The 16949-nt window shown below is 42.5% G+C and overlaps 1 protein-coding gene across 2 annotated transcripts in view; it reads left to right on the forward strand.

Annotated features, from left to right (window-relative positions):
* The first annotated feature begins 6119 nt into the window (after window positions 1–6119).
* NFE2L2 (NFE2 like bZIP transcription factor 2) overlaps window positions 6120–16949 on the forward strand; it is a 36255-nt gene continuing 25425 nt past the window's right edge. Inside the window, exon 1 of one of the 2 annotated variants that reach the window (XM_081242293.1) lies at window positions 6120–6141. Coding sequence is in view for 1 of the 2 variants with exons in the window: in XM_081242292.1 (XP_081098418.1) it covers window positions 6917–6961 (45 nt within the window). In the remaining variant the exon portion in view is untranslated. Of the gene's footprint in view, window positions 6142–6743; window positions 6962–16949 lie in introns of those variants that run through there. The other variant, XM_081242292.1, reaches the window with a different exon arrangement.

Genomic DNA, 16949 nt, shown 5'->3' on the forward strand with positions numbered 1-16949 from the left:
TCTAGTGAAAAAGACTTTATCATTCCGTCTGTGGGGAACTAATTGAACGAAATGTGGAAAAACGTAATCTTCAGGGAGCTCTGCTGTGAGTACTCTCAGTAAATACAGCACAGCCAAGGGACTCTGCAGAGGCCTGACCTAGAGTAGACAGAGCCTGGGCTTTAGATCCAGCCAGTTTCAGATAAAATAATTTTCTTGAGCTATGAGCAACTCATTTCATTGTTTTGCAGTCTTTTGATTTATAATATTGGGCCTAGTCACATCGCCATGATTTGTAGGGAATGTTTATAAAATATATGAAATAATTATTATGATTAATAAACTGGGTTATTAAATCTCTTCCAAAAATAAGGTGCTGACATGTAAATAAAATTTATACCTGATGCTTTAGGTCTGGCCCAGTGCTAGACATGCCTTCAAAAGTCCAAATCAATTTGTTGTGCTGGAAGAACATAATACCAGGAGTCAGGAAATGTTATTCTACGCCTGGCTCTGCCAAAAGCTAGTTCTGTGATCATGTTTAACCACTTCACCCCTCAATTTCCTCAAATGTAAAAGTAGAGAGTTGGACTAGATAAGGGAGGGAAAACACCTGATACTATAATCATTCCTATCTGTCTGTGCCCATGGCAGACACTGTTAATCAATCACTGAAACTTTTCTACCAAACTAGGAAGCTGCTTCTAAATTCTTCTCAGCAAATCATTGTAGGCAGTCACTACCAATCAACCGGAGTTAGCAAGCAAAGTAAAACTGACTTGCCATCTTTGGGCCAGAAGATCTCTAAAGGTTCTTTTAATTCCAGTATTACTCAAAGGTCAAAATGAGAGTCTGCGCCAGAAAGAAATATGTTGGCAAATCTTACTTCCCTTTTTCACATTCTAGCCTCTGAATGTTAAAGACTTTGCAAGGCCTGTCCATGAGGATGCTCTGCTATTCTGTCATTGCATTTTGCTTTTGTTTGTCCAAAATGAAAACAGTTTAGTGGATTTTCCCCCTAATTCTGAAAATGCATACTGTAAAAATTTGAACAATGCAGAAAAGTACAAAGATGAAAGTGAAAAGTGTCTGATATTCAACATCCATTATTAATATTTGGTAACCAGTCTTAGAGACACAGCTCTAGGTGTAAGTGTTTTTCTGTACTCTGTTTAATGTCCCCATTCAGCAACATTCTGTATGAGCAACTTTGCATATCACTCGGAAGCTATGGTTCTTAGTCTCTATGTACTCATAAAATTCCATCTTTATCTGGGGGTTCCTATTCTGCTGAGTGAAACTTTGCAAATATAGCAGCAGATTCAAAGAGCAAAGGGTCTTTAGACCCTTACCATCACCCACTCTTAAAGATGTGGTCAAGTTCTCCAGGTTCCACTATAGTAAATACAGAATGGAAAGACTGGTAAGGCTTGTGGTTAAAATTCAATCTGAAAATGAGATGGACCCAGTGTCTTGGGAGAAAAGCAGGTGTTCCTCCCTTACCCCTACACCCCACTGCCACTTTTTTTTTTTTTTGCTTATTACTATAAAAGTAATATATGTTTGTTTAGGAAAATACAGGCAGGCAAAAGTGAGAAAAATAAAAATCATCAGTAATCTAACTAATCGGAATAATGTGGTTAACGTTTTGGAGTGTATATGTTCAGGCTTTTTATTCCTATGCATATAGTTTTACGTAGGTATCAACATACATAATTAAAAAGCACTCTTTTAAACTTCTGGGTTTTTCTCTTTACTCACTGCATTGCAGTTCCTGTAGAGCACTGTTTCTACTATGAGCAGGAAACTATACGAGTTAAAACTGGCTTTGGTGATATACAACTCTTTCATTTCATTTCAGACCAAAATGCATTGAAATGTTAATTTCTGTGAATTTGAGGTGATTTGGGTAAGGTACCTTCTATGTTATTTTCATTAAGACCTGATTCTATTTAATTGCAATTAAGATGACTTCCCTGATTTAGAATTAAATTTGGTTGGAAGTAGGCAATTCAAATATGGCAAAACCTTAAGATGTTACCTAAAAATCAACATAATTTTATATTTCCTTGCCTGATTTTTTTTTTTTTTTTCGGTACGCGGGCCTCTCACTGTTGTGGCCTCTCCCGTTGCGGAGCACAGGCTCTGGACGCGCAGGCTCCGCGGCATGTGGGATCTTCCCGGACCGGCGCACGAACCCGTGTCCCCTGCATCGGCAGGCGGACTCTCAACCATTGCGCCACCAGGGAAGCCCTTGCCTGATTTTTTTGAACACATGAATTAAAATATATTCCAATTGGAAAAGGAATAAAAGTGAATAATAGTCTAACAAATTAAATTTAATCTTTCTTTTTGAAGACACATATGACAAAATTTGAGAAAATATCAAAAGAATATTTCAGGGGTTTCCCTGGTGGCACAGTGGTTGAGAGTCCGCCTGCCGATGCAGGGGACACGGGTTCGCGCGCCGTTCCGGGAAGATCCCACATGCCGCGGAGCGGCTGGGCCCGTGAGCCATGGCCACGGAGCCTGCGCGTCCGGAGCCTGTGCTCCGCAACGGGAGAGGCCACAACAGTGAGAGGCCCGCGTACCGCAAAAAAAAAAAAAAAAAAAGAATATCTCATATTTCTTTAGATTAGTGGGCTAGATGAATACTTCTTTCTCCAGTTATATTTCAAAGTCAACAAACCTAAGCTAGAGGTATTTAATATATATTTTAAATGTTTGAGGGATTCCTTTCTAAACCAGCATCTCTGAGGTCTTTGGAACAGATGACAGTAAAATGAAATTCTTCTGATACTTCTATTTTTAAATACATCTCTTCAGTATAGCTGTTCTCAGTTGCTAACAATAATTTCCTGTCAAATGTAAAATGCTGCATGTAAAATATTTTTCAAATTTAAAATGGTTATGGATAAGCGATCAATGTGCATTTTCATTTGTAAAAAGGAAGAGGAAGTAATTACCAAGCAAAGCAATCTTAGAGCAAGATGAGCCTTAAATGTTTACTTAGTGCATCCCGTTCATTTTAGAGTTAAGAACACTGATGTCAGAGGGGGTGATTCTTTTCAAAGTAACACAGAGCAACTGGAATTGGATGTTGACCCCCGAGTCCATGCAACCTCTTTTCACTACTTATGCCACTACTCCCAGGAAGTGAAAATCATATTCATCCCCATTCAACATCTAGAATGCCAAGCATAGCATAAAGTATTTACCAACCTAGCTGTTGTGGCCAACAGATGCCAAAGAACTTAACATCTAATTGGAAAAGTAACAAATAGAATAGACAGGAAATGGTAAGTGATACAGGGCACCAAAACTAGTAGAAGATCATTTCCAGTGGGGAAGGATAGGGACATCTTTATAGAGAATGGTTTATTTGAATCAGGTCTTTAAGTGGGAATGAGATTGCAGGAGAAAGAGTGAAAGGAGGACTTTTGGATGGGAAACCTACATGAACAAACATATAGAGGTAGGAAATTATAGATATAGTTGGAAAAAAATGAAAAGACTAATTTGACCAGGGCATATGATTTGCATAGAGGATGTGGTGATAAAATTAAGAAAGATAGTTGGAGCTCAGTGGTTCTTGTGCATTACAACTTTTTAAAGATTGTAGACAGGTAATTTTTATAATATGAAGGAAAATTTTGTTTGTGTATTTCTGTGGTTTTTCTTTTTTTTATATTGTGGCATCCAGGTAGCAAGATGTAACTTTATGAACCTACTAAAATTGGTCCACATGAACTTTTGAACTGAAGATTTTTAAAGTTTCTAATGATTCTTGATGTCAAATTTGTGGTATTCCTGACATTTATAAATAACTTTCTAAAACCTACAGAAGTAGTGAATTATGGTCCTAGTTTCACTCGAAGCTGTTAAACATTTGGAGTTCAACAGTAAAGTTTTTGTGGAAGAAAAGTGATAATTAAATGGCCAAGAAAATAAGTAAGTAAAGTAGAATTTTAATTAAAAAAAAAACTTAGGTGGAGACTTGGCATAGTGTCACTTCCAGCCTCCTTCTATAAGTTAAAGCAAGTCTCAAGGCCAGCCTTGCTGCAATGTGGGGGGACTACACAAGCATGTCAATATCAGGAGGGGGCGTTCACTGGGCGCCATCTGTGGAAACTAGCTACCCGATACGCTTAAATTGTAAGCTGGACAAATTTAGAATTTCAATGATAATTCCAAGGGAGTTTGGATATTTTCTGGCTCAAACATAGAGTATAAGTAAAAGGAAGTGAAAAGAAGAGGGAAGAAGCCTCAAGGTGATGAAAGATTTTGAAATAGTAGGTAGTTCTTGGGCCTTGCAAATTTGGCAGATTAGGTCACGGAGAAGAAGCTGAAATAAATGGGTCCCTGCATCACTATCCAAACTTTGTATACTTGGAAGGATTACCTGCTGATGCTTGTTTTTTATGAGAATTCTGGAGCAAAGTATTACAATTCTGCCCTATCTCAAGCATACATGGAAGGTTCTCTTTCTAAAGATGGCAAAGAACTCAGACAGCAATGGAAATGTACAAGGGTTAGTAGAAAGTAAAACTAGTTGAGAGAAAAAATAAAATAGCAAGGACAGCCTGGCAGTAAAAGAACTCCCACAGCACCAGGACAAGAGAGAAAAGCCAGCATTCTCCTGGAACTTCTCAATCCATAGTATCTGTGCCCTCATAGCACAATATATAAGTTTAGAGGGCAAGGCCTAAGTTCTCACATGAATATGATCTTACTTCAGAATTCTGCAAAGACCAGGAACCTCCTTGACGTGGGTGGTCTGAGACTGGGGTTCACTGTTCTTATGCTGAACCACCATACAACGCCAAACAGCTTTTCCTTAGCTGTTGCCTTTATTTTTCTTAAACATGTTCAGACTCTTATCATATTGTCCTCCTCCCTTTGAAAATACGTACTCTGCAGGTGCCTGAAATAATATACTCCCAGTAATTGCAGTTTTGCAAAAGTAGAGTTTATTTCATTCAGTCTAAACTCAATGGAAATTTGTTGCCTAACAAGGAAATACCAAACACTTTATAAACTCCTGGAGGGCAGCAACCATGTCGTATATGACTTTGTTATCTCCTGCCTCCTGGGCTCACTGTCTACATTCTTGGATGTACTAATTTTAATAAGTAACTTGAATTGTTAACAATATACTCTTGTGCCCTTCTTTGACGCAGAAATGTCATTTCATTTTGTCTTCGCATGTTTCATGTCAAGTTCATTGTAAATCATTTCTCCTGAGCTTGTTGTTAGCCTGCAGATCATTTTGTAGGCTTTTCACGTAACAGCTGAGTTTAATTCAAGTTGAAGAAACTTACTTCATTTACAAGCAATTAATTTGGGCTTCACTTACCTTAAGGAATATTCGAACATGTAAATTTACAGATAAATCCTGGGAGTGTCAAATTATGCAACCAAGAGAAATTAAGTTCTTTGCAGCTTTGGGGGCATTGGTCGGCCGTAGTCAGGCTTTTTTTTTTTTTTTTTTTGGGGGGGGGGCGTCAGGTTTTTGAATGAAATAGTAAAACCGGTTCCAGGAACTGTCTACTTCACCTGGTTTTGCATAATTCCAAGAAGTTAGAAGCTGAAAACCAGGCTTGTTAAAGAGTTAGAAAGATTGCTATTGCATAAGAGAAAAAAGCAAAACCAAACCATTTATCTATTCTCTTTTAAATCATAAGATTTCACAATATTCCTGTTTTCAAGTACTTGAAGTTTTCTCTGGGCAATGATTAATTTTTAAATAATTGTTTTTAATGTAGAACGTAATACATACTCATCGTAGATTTAAAACATAAAGTAACAAAGAGAAAGATAAAAATCATTCATGATCCTACAACCATTAATATTTTGAGGAACGACTTTTAATTTTTTTTCTAGGTACATGTTTTCACAAAACGGGTCCACACCACAGTTTTATAACTTGGTCTTTTGGATTTTTATTTTAAAAATTATATTGTGAGTACGTGAAAAGAAAACTTCTGAGGATTATGACATGTAGTAGCATCGCACGGTGTTAGAGGACGCCATCTGTGGTGTGGCGTGTACGGTCTGGCGGGAAAAGAACGCTCCGGGTGGGCAACATCGACCACTCTCCGAGCAAAAGAGACTTCATTTGTCCTCGGCGACTAGAGCCTGACGAGAGTGCAAGGCGTGGGAGTAAGTGGAGGGCGTTCCGGGTGATTGCGAGCACGAACTCCCCGCGCAGTCCTCATTTCCCCCGGGCAAGTCCCACTGCCCCAAGCCCCGGAGGGGAGCCGGGGAGAGAGGGCGGCGCGCGGTGCGCTCGGCCTGGGTCCCAGCCTCCGGCCCCCGCCCCCGGGGCTGGCGCCACTCTCGGGCGGTGGGGTGAGATAAAACGGGGCAAGGTTCTGCAAGTCCAAATCAGGGAAGCGCAGCTCCGATACCAGCGCCTTTACGGGGTCTCCAGGCGTGTTTGTTCCAACTGTTTAAACTTTCAAAGCACCCGCACCCCAGCGACCTTCGGCAAACAATTCTTAATCCCGCGGGCGGAGAGCGTTGGCTGTATTTGCGAGGAGGGTAAATTGAGAGCGGGGGACCGGGGGCCTAAGGCGGCCCTCCTCCCGGCAACCCGCCCGCGGCCTCCCACTGCTACCCCCTCCCGCGGCCCTTTCCCGCCCCAGGACCGCCAGCTTCTTGCGTCAGCCGGAGCGGGGGTGGGGGATTTTCGGAAGCTCAGCCCGCGAGGCCGGCGGGGGAAGGAAGGGCTTGGGCTCTTGCCCCGCCCTCGGGGGTCGGGAGGCGGAGCCGGGCAAGAGCCCGGCCGGCGAGTCGGGCCGAGTCGCGGAGAAGCTAGTTCCTAGGATCCTAGAGAAGCCGCCGCCGCCGCCAGTACCGCCCTGTCCGCACCGCGCCTCGGCAGCCGGGACAGGGCCGCCGTCGGGGAGCCTCAGAGCACCGTCCCTAGCTCAGCATGATGGACTTGGAGCTGCCGCCGCCGGGACTGCCGTCCCAGCAGGTGGTGCCAGGACGGGGGCGGGGGCGCGAGGGAGCCGCGGCCGGGGAGGGACAGCCGCAGCTGGCCTCTCTTCCCGTCTGTGGCCTGAGCCGGGACTGCTGCGGCCGCGCGCACACCAGAGCCGCTGCGCTTGCGCTGGGGCCGGGGAAGGGGAGCTGGGACCAGAGGGCTTGCGAGGGGTGTGGGGACGCGGCCGGGTGGTGGGACTGACGGCGCGCCCGCAGCCCCCGAGGGAGACTGTGTTGGGGTTGGGGGGCTACGCCTTCGCGCGTGGGGCGAAGGGCGTCTCTAACCACGCCCCGGGCCGCTGGAGCCCCGGCCGGGCCCCCTCCCGAATTTGAGCGGCCCGGAGGCAGCGGGGCAGGAGGGGGCGGACGCTGGCGGTCTGAGCCGGCGCGGACCGGCCCTTCCGGGGCTTTGCGGCTCCCCAGCCTCGGAACCGGCAAAAATGTGCCTAGTCACGGGGCCGCTCTCGGGGGAACTGAGGTCTCCTTTGGGCTGGGAGCCGGAGTCCCTCCTCTGCCGCTGCCCCTCGGCCCATGACCTCCGCGGGCACGGGCTGCGGCGCCCTCACTCCGCTGGGCCGTCTGAGGGTGCTCCTGTGCAAACTAATCGATCGGTCCATCCATGGGATCTCCCTTAGGCAGCTTGGCGAGAATGCCCAGTCCCCAGGGTGGGGGCGGGAGGAGGTCATAAAGTGCCCAGCGCGCTAGGCTGCCCCGACGTACAGCGACCGAACCCCGCCCCGCGCGCCCCCTCGCACCCCCTGGAGCCGAGGGAAAGGTTCAGGCTCGGAGACCGGGAGTTGTCCCCGTGCAACACGCCGGGAAGTGGCGGCGGGGCAGTGGACTCTGAGGTCAGAGGCGGCTGCGCCCCCTGCCTCTCGATCCCGGCGTGGTGCCTCCCGGGGGGCGAGCGTGGCCTCGGCCGCCGTGACAGTGGTCGGTTGGCTGTCACGGCGGCCCTCAGTTGGCCCTTTCCTGCTTTATAGCGTGCAAACCTTGCGGCGCTGGGGCCAAGGGAAAAGTTGGAGCTGTTGATCTGTTGCGCAATTGTTATTTTCCCCCGGGCGGCTTTGTTTTTGGATTTAGCGTTTCGGAATTGTAATTCCAAAATGTGTAAGGCAGGATATTCTGTTCTGTGCTGTCAAGGGTAAGAGTTTCGAGTGTAGATTAGAATTTCTGTTGTTTTTAGACTGTAACTAAATTTTGTTCTTTCGTATATTGATTCTCCCTTGGGTGCTTTCTTTAGTTTTCCTTTTCTGTTTGAGAATTTGCCTCGATTTCTTATTTTGTTGCTTCATTTGCTAGGGTAGAGGGTGGGACAGCTGTGTTTCATAAGGCTTTGCTAACAGCTTCTGTAAATTATCACAAATGTGAAAACAAGTTTCTGTATATACTTTGTAGGGACTTTTTAAAAGGAGTTGATATTTTTATTTCCAATTTTTTTTGTGTGTGTGAATGGGTTCTTTGGAAAAATATTTGGTTCAAGGAAATGTGTAACTTAATAGGAATGGTAAATACATTTATGCTCTGAAACGTCACGTTTTAGACTAATCCTGAAGATCTAAAGTAAGGTTTTGAGTTATTGACAATGTATTAATTGTGATTTTTTTCTTTAAAGCTGTTTGTCTTGAACTTTCCCCTAGTAATGATTAGGATTGGATTCCCCCTCCCCACTAGTACGAAGAAGTACATTGTGCTTTCCGATTTAGCTGCTGTTCAAGACTAATCCCTATAGCCATTACTTTATTACTCTGTATGACCCAGAGACATATAATGCTAATAGACTTTAGTTTTCCTAGATTCAGGAGTGTAGCCTAGAGTGTTATTAAATTTTTTTCTCTCTTTACTATGTGATTTAAGATTCCATCTATACTGCCTTCTCTTTTAAATACGAATTTTCCAATTATGTTTGTTAAGGTAACTGCTTTTCCACCTTTTGTAATCAGACATCAGTTTGCATATTTGAAGACTATAAAAAAATGGAAAAAAATTTAGAATCAATTTCATGCCTATAACTATGATTCATATTAAATCTTTGTAGTCCAGAAAGCTTTGAAGAGTTAAAAGTGGATACTAACCTTTTGTCAAAGAAACACCAGGTGTGAAGTGGTACTGGGATACAGTTTTTCACCCTCTGTGCGGAGGAGGTGTTGATGAATAGCAGTAAAGAGAGTTTTATATTCTTTATTTCCAGTAGCTGGAAGGAACCATCCATTACTCTTTTCAAGGGTGTCTTGGAGAAAGTATTTTTGTATATGAGGGATGAAGTTGATCTTGGACTAGACCAATGAGATAACTTTTAAAGAAAAATAGGACAGGTTTCTCATCTCCTGAATGAATGTTGAGCAGAGAACAACTTGGCTCTTTAGATATTTGAAAAACATCTCTTGAGAGATTGTGAAAGATTGTAGGAGGGTAAATACATAACTCACATAAGTCATTCTGCATTAAAAATAACTTGGGCCATTTGGGACTCTTTCTTTCTTGTTAACTTGGGTTTTTATAAACAATGCTGGGGGGAAAAAACTCAAAACCCGACTTTCTTTAGGATAACCAGGAAGAATCGAAAGCCACATACATTAGTTTTCTTTATTTTTATTCAGGATGAATTATACTTACAGAGCTGCATGAAGAAAAGAACCCTCTGTGGACTATAAGCACATTTTTTTTCTGGGAGTTTTCTCTCTCTTGGCTGAACACATTTAAAGGGGGTTTTGCATAAATAATGTTTCCTCTTTGATTTTTCCTTGATCTGCGCTTAACTCGTCAGTGTAAACTCTTGGGCTCAGGAAGAGTTCGGCACTAACATGGTCATAGATGAGTTATTGAGTATTTCCTTGTGTGCCAGGCAGCATGATAATTGCTTCACGTGCATAATTTCACAGTAACCCCATGGGAAATACTATTATCTCCAGTTTCTAGGTGAGGAAAGAGGCATACAGCTGCCCAGAGTTCTGGTTAAAGTGACCCAACTACTGAGTGGCAAAGGTGGGATTCAAACCTAGGTAGTCTGACTCCAAACCTAGGTAGAATGACTCCACTTCCAAACTGGACCGGGACTAGTTAAACTTTAAACAGGAGGAAACTTACACTTTAAAAAGTGGATAAATTGAGAAAAACTCAGAGAAGGACAGGCAGGGATTTAAAAGGTTAATCTCTGCACCTTTTCTAGTTACCAAGAAATATAATAACTATATTTTGTGTTTGTGAGAGGGGAGGTGGACCTTGAATACAGTGAAGGTAAATACAACCTATCAATTGGACTTAACACATGGAGGTCTTTTAAGCAACTTGCAGAGGCCTAGCAGGGTTTAATTTAGAGAGGCAGGATTATTTCTTAATATAATAATAGTTTTTAAAATTCTTGGTATTTCATCAGTGTCCAAGATTCTGCCTCACATTTTTCAGGGACTCTTTTCCTTTTTCTTAATTAAAACTCTTAGTTTCTGGAGTCTTTGTTTAACTTTATTTGCTTTGTTAGTTGGTACATTCTCCTGGTCCGTTGGCTCTTTTTTTTTTTTAAACATCTTTATTGGAGTATAATTGCTTTACAATGTTGTGTTAGTTCCTGCTGTATAACAAAGTGAACCAGCTATATGTATACATATATCCCCATGTCCCCTCCCTCTCCCATCTCCCTTCCACCCTCCCTGTCCCACCCCTCTAGGTGGTCACAAAGCACAGAGCTGATCTCCCTGTGCTATGCAGGTGCTTCCCACTAGCTATATCTATTTTACATTTGGTAGTGTAGATGTGTCAATGCTACTCTCTCCCTTCGTCCCAGCTTACCATTCCCTCTCCCAGTGTCCTCAAGTCTATTCTCTACATCTCCATCTTTCTTCCTATCCGGCCCCTAGATTCATCAGAACCATTTTTTTTTTTTTTTTAGAGTCCATATATATGTGTTAGCATGCGGTATTTGTTTTTCTCTCTCTGACTTACTTCACTCTAACACAGACTCTAGGTCCATACACCTCACTACAAATAACTCAATTTCGTTTCTCTTCATGGCTGAGTAATATTCCATTGTATATATGTGTCACATCTTCTTTATCCATTCATCTGTCAGTGGACACTTAGATTGCTTCCATGTCCTGGCTATTGTAAATAGTGCTGTAATGAACATTGTGGTACATGACTCTTTTTGAATTATGGTTTTTTCAGGGTATATACCTAGTAGTGGGATTGCTGGGTCATATAGTAGTTCTATTTTTAGCTTTTTAAGGAACCTCCATCCTGTTCTCCATAGTGGCTGTATCAATTTACGTTCCCACCAACAGTGCAGGAGGGTTCCCTTTCCTCCACACCTTCTGCAGCATTTATTGTTTGTAGATTTTTTGATGATGGCCATTCTGACTGCTGTGAGGTGATACCTCATTGTAGTTTTGATTTGCATTTCTCTAATGATTAGTGATGCTGAGCATCTTTTCATGCGTTTGTTGGCAATCTGTATATCATCTTTGGAGAAATGTCTATTTACGTCTTCTGCCCATTTTTGGATTAGGTTGTTATTTTTTTGATATTGAGCTGCGTGAGCTGCTTGTATATTTTGGAGGTTAATCCTTTGTCAGTTGCTTCATTTGCAAATATTTTCTCCTATTCTGAGCGTTGTCTTTTTGTCTTTTTTATGGTTTCCTTTGCTGTGCAAAAGCTTTTAAGTTTCGTTAGGTCCCATTTCTTTATTTTTGTTTTTATTTCCATTTCTCTAGGAGATGGGTCACAAAGGATCTTGTTGTGATTTATGTCATTGAGTGTTCTTCCTATGTTTTCCTCTGAGAGTTTTATAGTGTCTGGCCTTACATTTAGGTCTTTAATCCATTGTGAGTTTATTTTTGCGTATGGTGTTAGGGAGTGTTCTAATTTTCATTCTTCTACATGTAGCTGTCCAGTTTTCCCAGCACCACTTATTGAAAAGGCTGTCTTTTCTTCATTGTATATTCTTGCCTCCTTTATCAAAGATAAGGTGACCATATGTGCCTGGGTTTATCTCTGGGCTTTCTATCCTGTACCATTGATCTATATTTCTGTTTTTCTGCCAGTACCATACTTTCCTGATTACTGTAGCTTTGTAGTATAGGGTGAAGTCAGGGAGCCTGATTCTTCCAGCTCCATTTTCCTCAAGATTGCTTTGGCTATTTGGGATCTTTTGTGTTTCCATACAAATTGTGCAATTTTTTGTTCTAGTTCTGTGAAAAATGCCATCAGTAATTTGATAGGGATTGCATTGAATCTGTAGATTGCTTTGGGTAGTTGATTCTTCCAATCCAAGAACATGGGATATGTCTCCATTTGTTTGTATCATCTCTAATTTCTTTCATCAGTGTCTTATAGTTTTCTGCATATAGGTCTTTTGTCTCCTTAGGTAGGTTTATTCCTAGGTATTTTATTCTTTTGTTGCAATGGTAAATGGGAGTGTTTCCTTAATTTCTCTTTCAGATTTTTCATCATTACTGTATAGGAATGCAAGAGATTTCTGTGCATTAATTTTGTATCCTGCTCCTCTACCAAATTCATTGATTAGCCCTAGTAGTTTTCTGGTAGCCTCTTTAGGATTCTTTGTGTATAGTATCATGTCATCTGCAAACAGTGACATTGGCTCTTTTTATTTTGAAATAATGTTCAAAAATAAGTTTGGTAGTGAAGATGTTTATGTATGTGGTAAAGAGTGGGACAGATAGGGTTAAACCTGGTTGAAGGAAAGTGGGAAAAATAGGGAGAATTTGAGTTGAAAACAGCTAGTAGAAACCTGTTGGCTCAAATTAAACACTCATCTCCTGTTTTGGCATTTCTGATTTGAAGCAAGCACAAGGGCTCAGGTCTGTTTAATTGAAGCTTTCTTGGGGTTTTGAGTACGGTACATTTCAAAATTAAATACTTTATTTCTTAGTCCTTATTATTAAACAAATTGTTTTCAGAATTATTGTCTTATTTGAGTTAAGGATGCTGCAGGATTTTTTAGGTTTCAGTGGATGATTTGCCTAAAAGTTGGTCTGACTAATCCCAGGATTTAATTTAACAGTGGTCAAGCCACTTCTGAAAGTTTGCTGGAATCTCTTGTTGCACACCAGGGTATAGCAGGACAGATTTACTAAATGCAGTATTCAACCTGCTTCCTTCACCAATGGCTGTATGTTTATTTTAACTTTACTGTAAAATGGAGAAGAGGGCTTTCCTGGTGGCTCAGTGGTTGAGAGTCCGCCTGCCGATGCAGGGGACACAGGTTCGTGCCCCGGTCCGGGAAGATCCCACATGCCGCGGAGTGGCTGGGCCCGTGAGCCATGGCCGCTGAGCCTGTGCGTCCGGAGGCTGTGCTCTGCAATGGGAGAGGCCACAACAGTGAGAGGCCCGCGTCCTGCAAAAAAAAAAAAAAAGGAGAACAGAGTTTATATTTTGATAATAAGATTTCTAGGAGCTTTAAAAATGTAATTACCACCTGCTTTTAAATATGCTCCAACAAACATTTATTAAAGAGGTTCTAAGATACAGGCCAAGCCTTCTTTCATTGATAATAGTATGTTTTCTGGAAATGAAAGCAAAAGATATATTCAAATGTATAACGTTCCCAAAAAGTGTTAGAAAAATACAAATGGTGTTCTTACATTAACTTTCCCCGCCAAGACAAAACAAGATTGCTCAACAATATCCTATCTTGCCTAAAGCAGGAATTTTCTCTGGGTCAGCCCCTCCCACAGTAAACAGTTTTTAACTATTAGTACGAAGAATTTTAGGAACACCGAGAATAGGAAGCACTTTAACGTATCGTGTTTTTTCTGTTTGGTTTTTTTTGGGGTTTTTTTTTGCGGTATGCGGGCCTCTCACTGTTGTGGCCTCTCCCGTTGCGGAGCGCAGGCTCCGCGGCCATGGCTCACGGGCCCAGCCGCTCCGCGGCATGTGGGATCTTCCCGGACCAGGGCACGAACCGGTGTCCCCTGCATCGGCAGGCGGACTCTCAACCACTGCGCCACCAGGGAAGCCCCTAACGTATCGTTTTTATGGCATATGTGCTGTAACACCTGTGTATCACAGAACCTTATATATGAAAATCTTCCTCTGTGTGTGAGCATGTAAGTTTATTTGGCCCAAACTCTGGTAGAAGTGAAGACAAACCCGGGACGTAAGAAGTATTTAGAGTACCAAGTTCATCTTTCAAAGATCCTGTTGATAATTGAGAGTCACTGTAATCCATCAACAGCCTGTATTCTGGTTTTTTAGTTGTTGTTTATTTTTTTGGCCATGCCGCAAGCCTTGCTGGGATCTTCCCTGACCAGGGGTTTGAACCCAGGCCACGGCAGTGAAAGCCCAGAATCCTAACCACTAGACCATCAGGGAACTCCCCACAGCCTGTATCCTGAAGGATTAAAAAAATTCCCTGGCAATGCTAAATTAGTCATTCCGTTTCTCACAAACTTGGAAATTGAACCTTTGGGGCCTTTGATATCGGCAGCGTACTGATGAGATCCAAACTCTCCATTGCTTTTCTTCAAATCTGAGAAGAGTGGTTGGGTAGGAAAAGAAAAGTATCGGATCATTTTGGCTTTGAAGCCTCTTCTTCTGAACTTAGAGTGTTTATTTTCTGCATCAGGCAATTCTCTAATTGCTTTTTAAAATCTCTGATACGTGTCTTATGTATGTATCTATATGTTTTTCCTCTACAGCTGGATTGTAAGTTCCTTGAGAGCTGGGCATAGAATTTATATTTCTCTCCTCTTTTAAGCAGCTTTATGAGATGTAATCGGCATACTATACAGTCCAGTCATTTAAAATGGACAGTTCAGTGACTGAGTGTATTCAGAGTAGTACAACCATCATCACAATCAATTTTAGAACATTTTCATCACCCCAAAAAGAAACCCCATATCCATTAGCCGTCACACCCCATTTCCCCCAAACTCCCTTAGTTCCTGGTAAGCACTCATTATTCTCTCTTTCTATGACTTTGTCTCCTGGATATTTCATATAAATGGAATCATAGTATGTGTGGGTCTCTGTGACTGGCTTCTTTCACTTAACGTGTTTACACAGTTTGACCATATTGTAGCGTATATGAGGACTTTGTACTTCTTACTGCCAAATATTATTCCATTATATGGATACACCACATTTTATTTACCCACTTATCAGTTCGTGGACATTTGGGTTGTTTCTACTTTATGTATATATTTTTGTTCCCTGTGGTAATGGTTCTTAAAATTCACTGTATATTAGAGTCGCCATCACTATTTAAAATACTGATGCCCAGGTCTTACCACCTTATTACATTAAAATCTCTGGGGGTGGGACCCAGGCATCAATATCTTTTCAAGCTTTGGAAGGAATTCCTTGTGCAATTAGGTTTGAGAACCACTACCCTAGAGAAGCTGGCACAGTGCTTGGTACCCATGAAAGGTATTTATATTTATAGAGTGATTTAGAAAATCTGGTTAGGATGTTGCTTAATTCATGAAAGGAAGTGTTCTTATATTTGATCACTGACCTTCACAGCCTTAAGATTAATACCTAAATCTGGGAGATGTGTTTAAGATGCCTGGTGAATGTTTGAAATTCAGTAAATATAATTTGAGCTCTTTAATCCCTCATGGAGATTTGGGTGATAATTTTCTTATCAAAAGGTTTTCCCCAAGTGGGTTAGTAGAAGTGTGTTTGGTCAGGAGTGTGGCGAGTGATAACCTGCAGCGTAGATTATTTGGCAATCACGTAGAAAAGGCAGTGAGGACCAATGCAGGGCACTGGGGAGGTTGGAGAGCTTGGAGGCCAGGACCCAACACTGCCTCCTAGAGGAAGCTCTGAGCTCTGCATTCCTGGGCCTCTATCTTCCTCCATTAAAAAACAAAAAACTTACACCTACAAGGCCACTTTTAGCAACTCAGCTTTTTGATTCTCTGTATATGCTTGGCAAAGTCAACTCTATATTCTGACCACAGTGGTTATCGTTTGTACTTAACCTGGATGGTTTCTGGTTTACACTTTGGAAACAGGAGCTAACCTCTGAATTGTTTACGAGTGTGTGTGTGTGTGTGTGTGTCGAGCACCACACTCGAGGGTGTGGTTCAGTGCCTTCTGAAGCTGCCTCAGCCCTGCCTTGCAGACAGGGTGGGAACAGGGCCAGCAGGGCGTGGGCGCCCCGAGCCAGCCGTGACCTCTCTCCAGTGTTGCCAGGCCCCTCTTTGTGTGGCCCAGGTCCAGTCTTCCCCCGGCCATCACCTGATGGGGGGGTACATCTAGTCTGCCCTCAGGAAGCTACCTGCTTTTCTAATTCTAGTCATCAGTAGTTTGAAATTCTTTTAACCTGTCCCTCCTATTATTGTTTTAAGATTTAAAAAACAGTCCTGTTCTTTCGCTTGTTTTGTGCTGAATGATGTACCTGTGTGTTTAAAGTACCTGAAAACGGAAGGATTTTGGTGTTAACGGTATTTGCAGTGCATACTTGTATTTCAGTGACTCATTCTTCGCATTAAGTGCCCTTTCCCTTTTCTGGATGTAGCCGCTGCTGGGGTGGGTTAGTGCCCACCCTCACTTCTGTTTGGGAGGCAGGGACAGTGTTAACTGTATGTGAGGGGCCTGCTGATAAATGGTGTAGAAATCTGCTTTACTCCAGACTCGATGTGCTTGTGTGCACTCTGCGTCAGCACAGAACTGTATGGATTACATGGATGCAGAGCCCAGCCTATCCCCTGGCAATTCTAAGGGATTAGAATACAGGGAGCAATGACTGATCAGGTTCTGAGGGCTTCTGTGAACAGAATCAGAACAGGGGTGTGACCCAAGGTGGACGTGCACTGCTTCTCCAGGTGCCTGAGGGTTGGCTTATTAAGAACCCGTGCTTTTTGCTGGTGGGTTTTACAGTCCTGGAGCCAGGGAGTCTTGCTGCTGTGGCTAGAGCATGTTGAAGAACCATGAATTTTTTTGACCTAGCCAAAAAAAATAAAATAAAATTATTTTAATCATTACAATCCTGGTAATGAAAACCACCAAAAATAAAAACT

This window comes from Mesoplodon bidens (assembly GCF_964165515.1).
Source record: "Mesoplodon bidens genome assembly, chromosome: 8".
Taxonomy (NCBI): Eukaryota; Metazoa; Chordata; class Mammalia; order Artiodactyla; family Ziphiidae; genus Mesoplodon; species Mesoplodon bidens.